General features: G+C 41.5%; 1 protein-coding gene across 1 annotated transcript; it reads right to left on the reverse strand.

The window, feature by feature from the left end:
- Positions 1-2,497: 2,497 nt before the first annotated feature.
- On the reverse strand, positions 2,498-13,220 carry LOC110526174 (uncharacterized). The gene is made up of 2 exons (XM_021606848.3): positions 12,934-13,220; positions 2,498-3,901 (listed from the first exon to the last, which is right to left on the reverse strand). Exons 1-2 carry the CDS (start codon positions 13,124-13,126, stop codon positions 2,757-2,759), a joined length of 1,338 nt encoding a protein of 445 aa, XP_021462523.2. The 5' UTR covers positions 13,127-13,220; the 3' UTR covers positions 2,498-2,756.
- Positions 13,221-13,802: the final 582 nt, after the last annotated feature.

Here is a 13,802-nt window from a genome sequence, read left to right on the forward strand (position 1 = left end):
ATACACTTCAGTGTGCAAGCAATTGCCATCTTTCCAAAAAGGAAACATGTTCTTTATGGGATACTAACATCATTTAATGGCTGGCGTTAATGAATTCATGTATGTAAAAAATTCCTCCAATTTAAGATCGTTACCTGACCAAATGAAAAAAAGATGTCATCGATTTCATAAAACACTTTGATTAACTTAGAATAGGAGATTATTACCGTATGAAAAATGTCCAACTCAAATTTCCCCGTTCGGTACGAGTCCATAAATACATTTGCATAATTGGGCACAACTGACAATCCCATAGCAGTTCCTTGAACCTGAAGATAATGGTCTTCAAACGTTTCTTCAGGTTCAAGGAACTGCTTTGGGATTGCCGGTTGTGCCCAATTATGCAAATGTTTCATGGGCTCGTACCGAATGTTTGTGCGGCAATACAAATGTAAGTTTATTTACCTATTTCTGATCTTTGGATTATACACACACACACACACACACGAGGATCCAGCACCAGATTTAAGTTTAAGGTGGAGTCCAGCATGATGTTTGTCCTTTCTATATTAGGTGATTAGCCTACTCATTGGAATATCAGCAGGTTTGTGGGGCACGCAGACCTCAAAATTGGTATGAAATTTCATTTCAAGTGGCATGAAAAAGGTCTTATAAAATCAAAAATTATACTCAATGGAACCTGAAAATACAGAGATACAATCCATGCTGCTGGAGGTCCTCAAGATGGCCACCACCATTCCAACGCTTGTTCGTTGTCGGTAGTCATGCGCCGTCATCCATTGTGGGCACCCAGCCCACGGAACAGCAGTGGTAGAGAGGGAGAGAGAAAAAGATGGATGAGGGAGGGATCCCTTCTGATTAGAAGTATTCGACCTCACCCTCACATGCTTAGAGGGATCGATTGCCATTTATCTGTGTGGTAGAGAGCGTTGTCGACTCTGGTCCCCCTCTGGCTCCTGGTATCTATGCTGACTGGGTGTCTTCTCCCTCCAGCAGCAGGCCTAGACTGGGGCTGAAAGCTCCTTTTTGTGGGAGCTCTTTAAATCAAATCTGGCCCAGTTGTGGCATGCCTGGGCCAACTCCCATCTCCAAGGAGCACAGCCAAGGGAGAGGAGTCTGCAATGAATCAATTAGAAAACACAAGGGAGAAACACAGCAAGCCATAGATCGTGTAAAATTAGAATGAGGTGAAAAATAAAAGCAAAATGGTGCACACTGCTGTTCATGCTCCCAGATGATTTTGAAGTTATAACATTTTGAGCCTTAGGTCTCATCAGGCATCCATCCGTTGTTACAATAAAATAATCTGGGCGCATGAGGAAAATTAAGGAATACAAAATATATTAAATAAAAGGTCACTGCCAAAGAAATCATACTAAATTAGAATGAGGCACACAAAATATATTAAACAAAAAAGGTCACTGCAACTCAAAACGCATATTAAAAAAAAGAAAAAAGGTCTGGTCTCCAAATGGGGGAAAACCTATGGAAGGCAACAGTGTTTGCATAAGCATTTACAGTATAAGGTGGTGAAGATCGAAGATGAATATTGTTGACAAGAAATTATGAAATAATATACTTTACAAAAATATAAATGCAAAATGCAACCATTTCAACGATTTTACAGATTTACAGTTCATATAAGGAATTAATTAGGCCCTAATCTATGGATTAGGGCACTTAGCCCTAATGGGCTAAGTGGGCAACCATGGTTGGGCAGGGGCATAGGCCCACCCATTTGGATTCCAGGCCCAGCCAATCAGAATTAGTTTTTCCCCCACAAAAGAGCTTTATTACAGACCGAAATACTTCTGTTTCAACAGCTGTCTGGGTGGTTTGTCTCAGAAGATCCCGCAGGGGAAGAAGCCGGATGTGGAGGTCCTGGGCTGGCATGGTTACACGTGGTCTGTGGTTATGAGGCCGGTTGGACTTCCTGCTAAACTCTCAAAAATTACATTGGAGGCAGCTTATAGGAGAGAAATAAACATTCAATACTCTGGCAACAACTCTGGTGGACATTCCTGCAGTCAGAATGCCAATTGCACGCTCCCTCAAAACTTGAGACATCTGCGGTATTGTGTTGTGTGACAAAACTGCACATTGTAGTGTGGCCTTGTGTCCCCAGCACAAGCTGCACACATGTAATGACCATCCTGTTAGTCAGCTTCTTGATATGCCACAACTATCAAGTGGAGGGACTACCTAGGCAAAGGAGAAATGCTCACTAACAGGGATGTAAATAACTGTGTGCACAGCATTTGAAATAAGATTTGTCTGTGTATGGAAAAATTCAGGGATCATTTTCCAGCTCATGAAACATGTTGCGTTTATATTTTGTCAGTATAAATCATTTAAAATCATAGTAGCTATGAGGTCTACTCTTTATTTTTCGACATATACTGTTCATTTGCACCACACAAACCTCTTTCCAGATTGATCTTTTTGCACATACTGTGATGTTGTGTTCTTCAAATGCATAAAAAATACACAGCAAATGTTTTTATTTAGTTTTTTTTTCAAGCATGCCTTTTTATTAGGGCATTGACCAGAATCATTGCACCTATACAATTTCTGTCCCGTTTAAAACCGCATGTCACAGTTCTGACTGGGTATGCGTATGTTTTTCAGCTTTTGTACCCTTCTGACTGAAACATTGTTCAAATTCAAATCTAAACAATATTGCTGAAACATGCAATGCACTGAGCAGTGAACAGATTTGTCCCTGTGTGTGTCCTCTTGAGTTCTCAAATCTTCTTTCATGGAGAAGTACTTGCCGCAGCAGTGTGCGTCATCATGTGTTTTTTCAGGGTTACATTGAGCCTAAAGCATTCACCACATTCATGACATCGATACGGTTTCTCTCCTGTGTGAGTCCTTAAGTGCTCTGTCAGTTTTTCCTTTCGGTTAAAGCACTTCCCACAATCTTGGCATTGATGCGGTTTCTCACCTGCATGAACTTGCATGTGGCGATTAAGATTTATAACACCTAGTCCACACACAGGGCACTTGCATGATTTCCCCCCCGTGTGACTCGCCATATGCGATCTCAGGTTCCCCTGCAGTTTGTAGCATTTGCCACATTGCTTACAGCTGTATGGTTTTGTTCCAGTGTGGGATCTCATATGGTCTGTCAGGTGCTCCTTCCGTGTGTAGCATTTCCCACATACATTGCATTGAAATGGCCTCTCTCCTGTATGGAGCTTCTTGTGACGACTTAAGTGAGATAGAAATGTAAAGCATCTGGCACAGAAAGGGCACTTGTATGGTTTCTCCCCTGTGTGTATCCTCAGATGATCTATTAGTCTTGTGTTTAGAGCGAAGCATTTACCACAATAATGGCAGCAGTACGGTTTCTCCCGTGTGTGTGTTAACATATGCACGTGCAGGCAATACTTGCGGTTAAAGCATTTACCACAGTCTTTGCACTCAAATGGTTTCTCACCTGTGTGAGTTCTCTTGTGCGTTTTCAAATGACATGGTCTGTCATAGGTTGCTGTGCATTCAGTACAACTGTAGGACCTCTTCCTTGTGTGATCCCTCAATGGCTCAATCAGCTCACTGGTTGTCTTGACCTCAGCGCAGATGTAAGAGCTTTGTCCTTTCTTTAACCGTGTCCTCTTGATTTTTAGAGGCTTTAACTGGGTGAGGGGAGCATAACTGGTTGATTCTGATATTCCGTCATCCTCTTCATCAGGTTTTGTTTGGATCTGTTCTGCTGCAATTGTGGATAGGGAGTCCCTCTTGCTGTTTTTCCCAGTTTGGTGTGAGCCCTGATCACTGTCACTTTCCACACAGGGAATGAAGAACTCTGTGTCCTCTTGATCACTCCAAACCTGCTCAGAGTGCTGCTGGTCAGAGGGAACCTCATCTTCAGAGACAGTGAGAGTGAGCTGCAGGGGGTCTGGAAGGAAAGACAGGAATTAACTTTCAAGAAAAATCTACACATTTCAATAAATAATCTACCTCTGTGACTTGACTCTTAACATGATTTATTAGCTAATGTTAGCATCGCTCACATAGCGTAGATATGACTGATGATGTAGGAGCCAAATAGTTAATTCAATCATTTTATGGTTCAAATCAATAATGAATTTCTGTTTTATGTTTAAATGCCACTAAACGGTTAAAAGGCCTTTGGGAGTGACAGGAATTGGGAGTGAGAGGAATGGCAGCCACACAGTCTTTTGACCGCGAGTCCATGCAACCATGCCATCAAATCACATTTTTCAAATCAAATTGTATTTATCACATGCTTTGTAGACAACAGGTGTAGACTAACAATGCTTACGGATCCATTTCCAACAATGCAGAGTTAAAGATTAGATTTAAAAAAAAAAGATACACAGTTGAAGTCGGAAGTTTATATACACTCTGAATCGGAGGAGGATGGACAAAAATGTATGGCTTGTTTTCGGGTTTCAATCTTCAATAGTTTAAATAATTTAAATTATACTAATAAATAAAAAAGACGTCAATTAATTCCAAATGGACATCTAAAACACAATCCAGACTCTAAAATCAAATATATTTGGGTCAGTATCAATGCGTGACATCACGTCCGTAACACAGCCTGCACCCACCCGCATTGTGTAAGATCGATTCAAATGTAAAAACTTTGCCGGCTTTAAATCTTCAATAGCTCGTCCACAAAGCGTGCCATGACAATGATATACTCTGAATCAAGGGAGGATGGACAACAACCCCCCCCCCCCACCAAAAGTGTGTTGTTGCCCCCCCTTAAAAAAAGTGCTTCTAATTTTCAATAGCTTATACAATTTAAACGAAAATAATAAAAAATAAAAACTTCAGTTAATTCTAAATGGATAGCAAAATTACACTCCAGACTAACATCAAACAAGTTTGAGTCAGTATCAATGCGTGACGTGATGTCATGTCCATAAAACAGCCTACACACGTGTTGTGTAAGAGCTATTGAAGATTGAAATCCCAAATTGTATTATGGTGTGGATTGTTCTCCATCAACTCTGTTTCAGAATATAGTCATGGCATACTTGGTTCAATAGCTATTGATGAGAGAACCGAATATCCAATATAAAACCAATTTTACCTCAGTCCCGTACACTCCTTAAGAGTACATTCTTGGGCTAACTTCCACCAGGGTTGCCATGTTCGCAGTTTTGCCCCCAGTAGCCTTTCACTTTATATGCCATTGTAGGCTACCATTTGATACAATACATATGTTGAAATCAAATCAAATTTTATTGGTAAAATTTACATACACATGGTTAGCAGACGTTAATGCGAGTGTAGCGAAATGCTTGTGCTTCTAGTTCCGACTATATGCAGTAATATCTAACAAGTAATCTAACAAATTCACAACTACCTTATACACACAAATACACACAAATGTAAAGAGATGAATAGAATATGTACAGTTGAAGTCGGAAGTTTACATACACTTAGGTTGGAGTCATTAAAACTTGTTTTTCAACCACTCCACAAACTTATTGTTAACAAACTATAGTCAGTTAGGACATCTACTTTGTGCATGACAAGTAATTATTTCACTTATAATTCACTGTATCACAATTACAGTGGGTCAGAAGTTTACATACACTAAGTTGACTGTGCCTTTAAACAGCTTGGAAAATTCCAGAAAATGATGTCATGGCTTTCGAAGCTTCTGATAGGCTAATTGACATAATTTGAGTCAATTGGAGGTGTACTTGTGGATGTATTTCAAGGCTTACCTTCAAAGATAGTGCCTCTTTACTTGACATCATTGGAAAATCTAAAGAAATCAGCCAAGACCTCAGAAAAAAATTGTAGACCTCCACAAGACTGGTTCATCCTTGGGAGCAATTTCCAAACGCCTGAAGGTGCAATGTTCATCTGTACAAACAATAGTACGCAAGTATAAACACCATGGGACCACGCAGCCGTCATACCGCTCAGGAAGGAGAAGCGTTCTGTCTCCTAGAGATGAACGTACTTTGGTGCGAAAAGTGAAAATCAATCCCAGGACAACAAGCAAAGGACCTTGTGAAGATGCTGGAGGAAACTGGTAGCAAATAATCAATATCCACAGTAAAACAAGTCCTATATCGACATAACCTGAAAAGCCACTGCTCCAAAACCACCATAAAAAAAGCCAGACTACGGTTTGCAACTGCACATGGGGACAAAGATCGTACTTTTTGGAGAAATGTCCTTTGGCCTGATGAAACAAAAATAGAACTGTTTGGCCATAATGTCCATCGTTATGTTTGAAGGAAAAAGGGGGAGGCTTGCAAACCGAAGAACACCATCCCAACCATGAAGCACGGGGGTGGCAGCATCATGTTGTGGGGGTGCTTTGCTGCTGGAGGGACTGGTGCCCTTCACAAAATAGATGGCATCATGAGGCAGGAAAACTATGTGGACATTTCAAGACATCAGTTAAAGCTTGGTTTCAAATGGGTCTTACAAATGGACAATGACCCCAAGCATACTTCCAAAGTTGTGGCAAAATGGCTTAAGGACAACAAAGTCAAAGTATTGGAGTGGCCATCACAAAGCCCTGACCTCAATCCCATAGAACATTTAAAGGCAATGCTACCAAATACTAATTGAGTGTATGTAAACTTCTGACCCAATGGGAATGTGATGAAAGAAATAAAAGCTGAAATAAATCAATCATTATCTTTACTATTATTCTGACATTTCACATTCTTAAAATAAAGTGGTGATCCTAACTGACCTAAAACAGGGAATTTTAACGAGGAATAAATGTCAGGAATTGTGAAAAACTGAGATTAAATGTATTTGGCTAAGGTGTATGTAAATTTCCGACTTCAACTGTACATATAAATATATGGATGAGCGATGGCGTGTGTCATAGGCAAGATGCAGTAGATGGTATAGAATATAGTATATACAGTGGGGCAAAAACGTATTTCGTCAGCCACCAATTGTGCAAGTTCTCCCACTTAAAAAGATGAGAGGCCTGTAATTTTCATTATAGGTATACTTCAACTATGACAGACAAAATGAGAAGAAAAAATCCAGAAAATCACATTGTAGGATTTTTTATGAATTTATTTGCAAATGATGGTGGAAAATAAGCATTTGGTCACCTACAAACAAGTAAGATTTCTGGCTCTCACAGACCTGTAACTTCTTCTTTAAGAGGCTCCTCTGTCCTCCACTCGTTACCTGTATTAACGGCACCTGCTTGAACTTGTTATCAGTATAAAAGACACCTGTCCACAACCTCAAACAGTCACACTCCAAACTCCACTATGGCCAAGACCAAAGAGCTGTCAAAGGACACCAGAAACAAAATTGTAGACCTGCACCAGGCTGGGAAGACTGAATCTGCAATAGGTAAGCAGCTTGGTTTGAAGAAATCAACTGTGGGAGCAATTATTAGGAAATGGAAGACATACAAGACCACTGATGAGCTCCCTCGATCTGGGGCTTCACGCAAGATCTCACCCCGTGGGGTCAAAATGATCACAAGAACGGTGAGCAAAAATCCCAGAACCACACAGGGGGACCTAGTGAATGACCTGCAGAGAGCTGGGACCAAAGTAACAAAGCCTACCATCAGTAACACACTACGCCGCCATGGACTCAAATCCTGCAGTGCCAGACGTGTCCCCCTGCTTAAGCCAGTACATGTCCAGGCCCGACTGAAGTTTGCTAGCCTGTTGAGACTCTAGGGGCAGTATTTTAATTTTTGGAAAAAAAACGTTCCCATTTTAAACGGGATATTTTGTCAGGACAAGATGCTAGAATATGCATATAATTGACACTAGAGTCTAGAGAGCATTTGGATGATCCAGAAGAAGATTGGGAGAATGTCATATGGTCAGATGAAACCAAAATATAACTTTTTGGTAAAAACTCAACTCGTCGTGTTTGGAGGACAAAGAATGCTGAGTTGCATCCAAAGAACACCATACCTACTGTGAAGCATGGGGGTGGAAACATCATGCTTTGGGGCTGTTTTTCTGCAAAGGGACCAGGACAACTGATCCGTGTAAAGGAAAGAATGAATGGGGCCATGTGTCGTGAGATTTTGAGTGAAAACCTCCTTCCATCAGCAAGGGCATTGAAGATGAAACGTGGCTGGGTCTTTCAGCATGACAATGATCCCAAACACACCGCCCGGGCAACGAAGGAGTGGCTTCGTAAGAAGAATTTCAAGGTCCTGGAGTGGCCTAGCCAGTCTCCAGATCTCAACCCCATAGAAAATCTTTGGAGGGAGTTGAAAGTCTGTGTTGCCCAGCAACAGCCCCAAAACATCACTGCTCTAGAGGAGATCTGCATGGAGGAATGGGCCAAAATACCAGCAACAGTGTGTGAAAACCTTGTGAAGACTTACAGAAAACGTTTGACCTCTGTCATTGCCAACAAAGGGTATATAACAAAGTATTGAGATAAACTTTTGTTATTGACCAAATACTTATTTTCCACCATAATTTGCAAATAAATTCATAAAAAATGCTACAATGTGATTTTCTGGATTTGTTTTCTCATTTTGTCTGTCATAGTTGAAGTGTACCTATGATGAAAATTACAGGCCTCTCTCATCTTTTTAAGTGGGAGAACTTGCACAATTGGTGGCTGACTAAATACTTTTTTGCCCCACTGTACATATGAGATGAGTAATGTAGGATATGTAAACATGATTAAAGTGGCGTTATTTAAAGTGACTAGTGATACCTTTATTAAGTCCCTTAATTTAAGTGGCCAGAGATTTGAGTCTGTATGTAGGCAGCAGCCTCTCTGTGCTAGTGATGGCTGTTAAACAGTCTGATGGCCTTTGAGATAGAAGCTGTTTTTCAGTCTCTCGTTCCCAGCTTTGCTGCACCTGTACTGACCTCGCCTTCTGGATGATAGTGGGGTGAACAGGCAGTGGCTCGGGTGGTTGTTGTCCTTGATCCTTTTGTCCTTCCTGTGACATCGGGTGCTGTATGTGTCCTGGAGGGCAGGTAGTTTGCCCCCGGGGATGCGTTGTGCAGACCACACCACTCTCTAGAAAGCCCTGCAGTGAAGGGCGGTGCAATTGCCGTACCAGGCGTTGATACAGCCCGACAGGATGCTCTCGATTATGCATCTGTAAAAGTTTGTGAGTGTTTTAGATGACAAGACACATTTCTTCAGCTACCTGAGGTTGAAGAGGCGCTGTGGCACCTTCGTCACCACGCTGTCTATGTGGGTGAACCATTTCAGTTTGTCCGTGATGTGTATGCCGAGGAACTTAAAACTTTCCACCTTCACCTACTGTCCCATCGATGTGGATAGGGGGGGTGCTCCCTCTGCTGTTTCCTGTAGTCCACGATCATCTCCTTTATTTTGTTGACGTTGAGTGGGAGGTTATTTTCCTGACACCACACTCCGAGGGCCCTCACCTCCTCCCAGTAGGCCGTCACGTCGTTGTTGGTAATCAGGCCTACCACCGTAGTGTCGTCTGCAAACTTGATGATTGAGTTGGAAGCGTGCATTGCCACGCAGTCATGGGTGAACAGGGAGTACAGGAGATGGCTGAGAACGCACCCTTGTGGGGCCCCAGAATTGAGGATCAGCGGGGTGGAGATGTTGTTTCCTACCTTCACCACCTTGGGGAGGCCTGTCAGAAACTCCAGGACCCAGTTGCATAGGGCGGGGTCGATACCCAGGGTCTCGAGCTTAATGACAAGTTTGGAGGGTACTATGGTGTTAAATGCTGAGCTGTAGCCAATGAACAGTATTCTTGTCCAGATGGGATAGGGCAGTGTGCAGTGTGATTGCATCGTCAGTGGACCTATTGGGACGGTAGGCAAATTGGAGTGGGTCGGGTAGGGTGGGGGTGATATGATCCTTGACTAGTCTCTCAAAGCACTTCATGATGACAGAAGTGAGTGCAATGGGGCAATAGTAATTTAGTTCAGTTACCTTAGCTTTCTTGGGAACAGGAACAATGGTGGCCATCTTGAAGCATGTGGGGACAACAGACTGGGATAGGAATTGGTTGAACATGTCCGTAAACACACCAGCCAGCTGGTCTGCGCATGCTCTAAGGATGCGGCTAGGGATGCCGCCTGAGCCGGCAGCCTTGCGAGGGTAACATGTTTAAATGTTTTACTCACGTTGGCCGCAGAGAAGGAGAGCCCATAGGCTTTGGTAGCAGGCCGTGTCAGTGGCACTGTATTGTCCTCAAAGAGAGCAAAGAAGTTGTTTAATTTGTCTGGGAGCAAGACGTTGATGTCCCCGATGGGGCTGGTTTTCTTTTTGTAATCCGTGATTGACTGTAGACCCTGCCACATACGTCTCACGTTTGAGACGTTGAATTGCGACTCTACTTTGTCTCTATACTGAAGCCTTTTTGATTGCCTTGTGGAGGGAATAGCTACACTGTTTGTATTCGGTCATGGTTCCGGTCACCATGCCATGATTAAATGCGGTGGCTAGCACTTTCAGTTTGGCGCGAAAGCTGCCATTAATCCACGGTTTCTGGTTAGGGAAGGTTTTAATAGTCACAGCGGGTATAACATATCCTATGCACTTGCTAATAAACTCGCTCAATCTTGAAGCGTGGAATCCGATTGGTCAGACCAGCGTTGTATTGATCTGAACATGGGCATTTCCTGTTTAAGTTATAGGCTGGGAACAACAAAATGTTCATGGCTGTGACTATAATTGAAGAGAATTCTCTTGGAAGATAATGCGGTCGGCATTTGATTGTAAGGAATTCTAGGTCAGGTGAACATAAATTGACTTGAGTTCCTGTATGTTGTTGTGATTACACCATGAGTCGTTAATCATAAGGCATACACCCCGCCCTTCTTTTTACGAGAGAGATGTTTGTTTCTGTCGGCGAGATGTGTAAAGAACTCGGGTGGCTGTACCGACTCTGACAACGTATCACAAGTGAGCCATGTTTCCGTGAAACAGAGAATGTTCCAATCTCTGATGTCTCTCTGGAAGGCAACTCGTGCCCTAATTTTGTCCACCTTGTTATCTAGAGCATTGGCGAGTAATATGCTAGGAAGCAGTGAATGGTGTGCTCGCCTGAGTCTGACCAGTAGGCTGCTCCATCTGCGGCGAACACGCTGTTTTGGGTCGGTCTCTGGGATAAGATCGCATGTCCAGGGTGGAGATCCGAGCAAAGGATCCGCTTCGGGAAAGATGTATTCCTGGTTGTAATTATGGTAAATTGACATCGCTTTTATTTCCAATAGTTCTTCCCGGCTGTATGTAATAACACTTGAGATTTTCTGGGATAACAATGTAAGAAATAGTACCCAAAAAAATCAACTAATAACTGCATAGTTTTGTAAGGACCTGAATGAAGCGAGGCGACCATCTCTGCCGGCGCCACCATCTCTAAAAATGACTGGAATCATTGCAAATCAATTTGTGCCACTTGCACAAATTGGAGCTGGCAAAAAATAGATTTAATACATAGCCAATAACTTCAGTGTATTGTTGTAGTAGCCTTGTGTTATTATGCAATTATTAATGGAAATGTTTAGTTAATTAAATTGGAAGTTATCAAAGCTCTATTGCAATTGCCGATCAGTTGTTAGAACGCATTAGAATGACAGTAACAGTCAGTCTGATTAGGCTAGAGGTAAAAAAAAAATAAACACTGGCTGTTGTTGACAATCATATTCAGTTCATATACATATTATGAATATTTCATTTAGTGATTGAAATTACAACCCCGTCCTCAGTATCCCATTTCAGCAGGCTAGTGGGCTCCAGAAGCACTTCTTACCTCGGAATCGCCAAACTGTTCACGTTGAATAAATTAGTCTGTTAATTTGAACGCATCCAGCTGCTAAATTGTTCAGTTTACATCTTGCCTACATTTTTCCTAGGCTACTGTAGACTACCTGAAATTAGATGTAGGCCTTTCATTGATTTTAGGCTACCTGCATCTAGCTAAGAAACCCTGGAAATTTGAATTTAGGCCCAGACTTTAGTCTGTAGCCTATGCCTATTGAAATGACAAGTCCATCTCGCAAATGGTCCATTAATAACGGTTTGTAGTCTTAACATTTGGCACATAATGGCACAATTGCCAGAAACGGCACAATTGCCAGGAAATAGCCCACCAATTTTCTTTTGTTTTTTTAAATACATTTGTTTCTTGCTCAGAGATTGAGAACCTCTGTCCAACTTTCATCACTCAAACTCACCTGTCAGATTTATCTATAGTTATGCACATGCCAAAAGGCCTGAATGTTGATTGGTTGAAAGCCGTGGTATATCAGACCATATACCTTGGGTATGACAAAAAATTACTTTTATGTTGGTAACCAGTTTATAATAACAATAAGGCACCATGGGGTTTGTGGTATATAACAAATAAATAATTTTATGTTAGTAACCAGTTTATAATAACAATAAGGCACCCTGGGGTTTATGGTATATGGCTAATATACCACTGCTAACTGCTGTATCAAGGCACTCCGCATTGCCATAAGTCTTAGCAGTGGTATATTGGCCATATACCATACCCCCTCGTGCCTTATTGTTTAATCATAGCAGTCAAACAAGTTAAATCGACATCCATTGATGGAAAATTATCTGGCGAGTTTAATAAGGGCAAATTATATTTTAAATTGCAATATATAAAAATTATTTTATTATGTCATGTCAAGTAAGCAATAATCATTATTTTTGATGAAAACCAAATTTAGCTTCTAACGTAGTTCCAAATTACGTCGATATTCCTTCTTAATAGGCTCAATAACATTATGGGGAAATGGTTTATTCTATAAATGTGGCAACTCTCTGTGGGGGGAAAAGGGGGCTAGTTTTCAGGCCTTTGGGGCAAGTTAAGTGGTCATTGGGCAATGTTTTTTTTAGCTGGACCTGGCAACCCTGACTTCAAACACTCTCCATTGTGCCTAAATCACTAAGAAGGAATGCTCTGGACAAGAGCGTCTGTTAAATGACGCATTTAAAAATGTAATGTAAACATATAAACTTGCCTACCTGCTTTATGTAATTTCAGATCGGGATTAAAAACCGAATCCAGCAGCCTCTGCAGGCGTTGATTCTCCTCCTTTGAACGTGACATCTCATCCTGGTACTCTGCAAACGCCTTTTCCACTACCACGGATATCTCTACAGCCACTGTTGTTAATCGATCGGAGAGAAACGCTTGCAACAACTGTAATTTTGACATTTTGGTTGAAATGTCCTTCTATTTGTTCTATTTTTGTGATTCGGTTAATACGACGCTTCATCAACGTCTCGTCAGCAACACTTAAATAAGTATTTCCGGGTCACGGAATGTCGACATTTTTCAAAATATAAGTCCCGCACGTCACAGTAGAAAAGTATCAATAACCTGCATTGATTCATGATAAATGAAACATTATTCTGTAAACATTGATTCATATTTAAATTACATTTGCATTAAATGTGGGTTTTAAAACATGTTCCAAGTTCAAATAAATGCCCCAATGTGAATCACTGTATATGGAATACATATTGACTTAAAGTTCAAAAACTATTCTGGGTGGCACAGTAAAAGTATTGTAGGGAATACTCAGTAGGGTCTGAATACTTCATGGGGCTCTGAATAATACGGAGTGTTGTTGGCCTTTTACTCCACCCATTCCATTGGCCACATAAGATTCTTTGTGCTGATGTAGAAGTGGGTTGGGGAGTATTCTGTACGGTCTGTATAATCCATATATGGTGTAATTTCACGGGGCTCTGAATAATGCAGAGTATTGTTGGACTTTTACTGTGGTCAAACAGCATAAATGGGGTGCCTGGACACTATACTGTACAAGCTGAAGGCAAAACGCCCCAAGAACAAGCAGGAACAAGCTAGCCTTAAAAATGGTCAAAGA

This window comes from Oncorhynchus mykiss, chromosome 6, assembly GCF_057628025.1.
Source record: "Oncorhynchus mykiss isolate SJ-2025 chromosome 6, ASM5762802v1, whole genome shotgun sequence".
NCBI classification, from domain to species: Eukaryota; Metazoa; Chordata; class Actinopteri; order Salmoniformes; family Salmonidae; genus Oncorhynchus; species Oncorhynchus mykiss.

Excerpts from the sequence above, each read along its gene's own strand:
- LOC110526174 (XM_021606848.3), bottom strand. The coding sequence starts at position 13,126 with ATGTCAAAATTACAGTTGTTGCAAGCGTTTCTCTCCGATCGATTAACA. Across the intron at positions 3,902-12,933 it reads TCTGAAATTACATAAAGCAG|ACCCCCTGCAGCTCACTCTC; the intron begins GTAGGCAAGTTT and ends CTTTCCTTCCAG.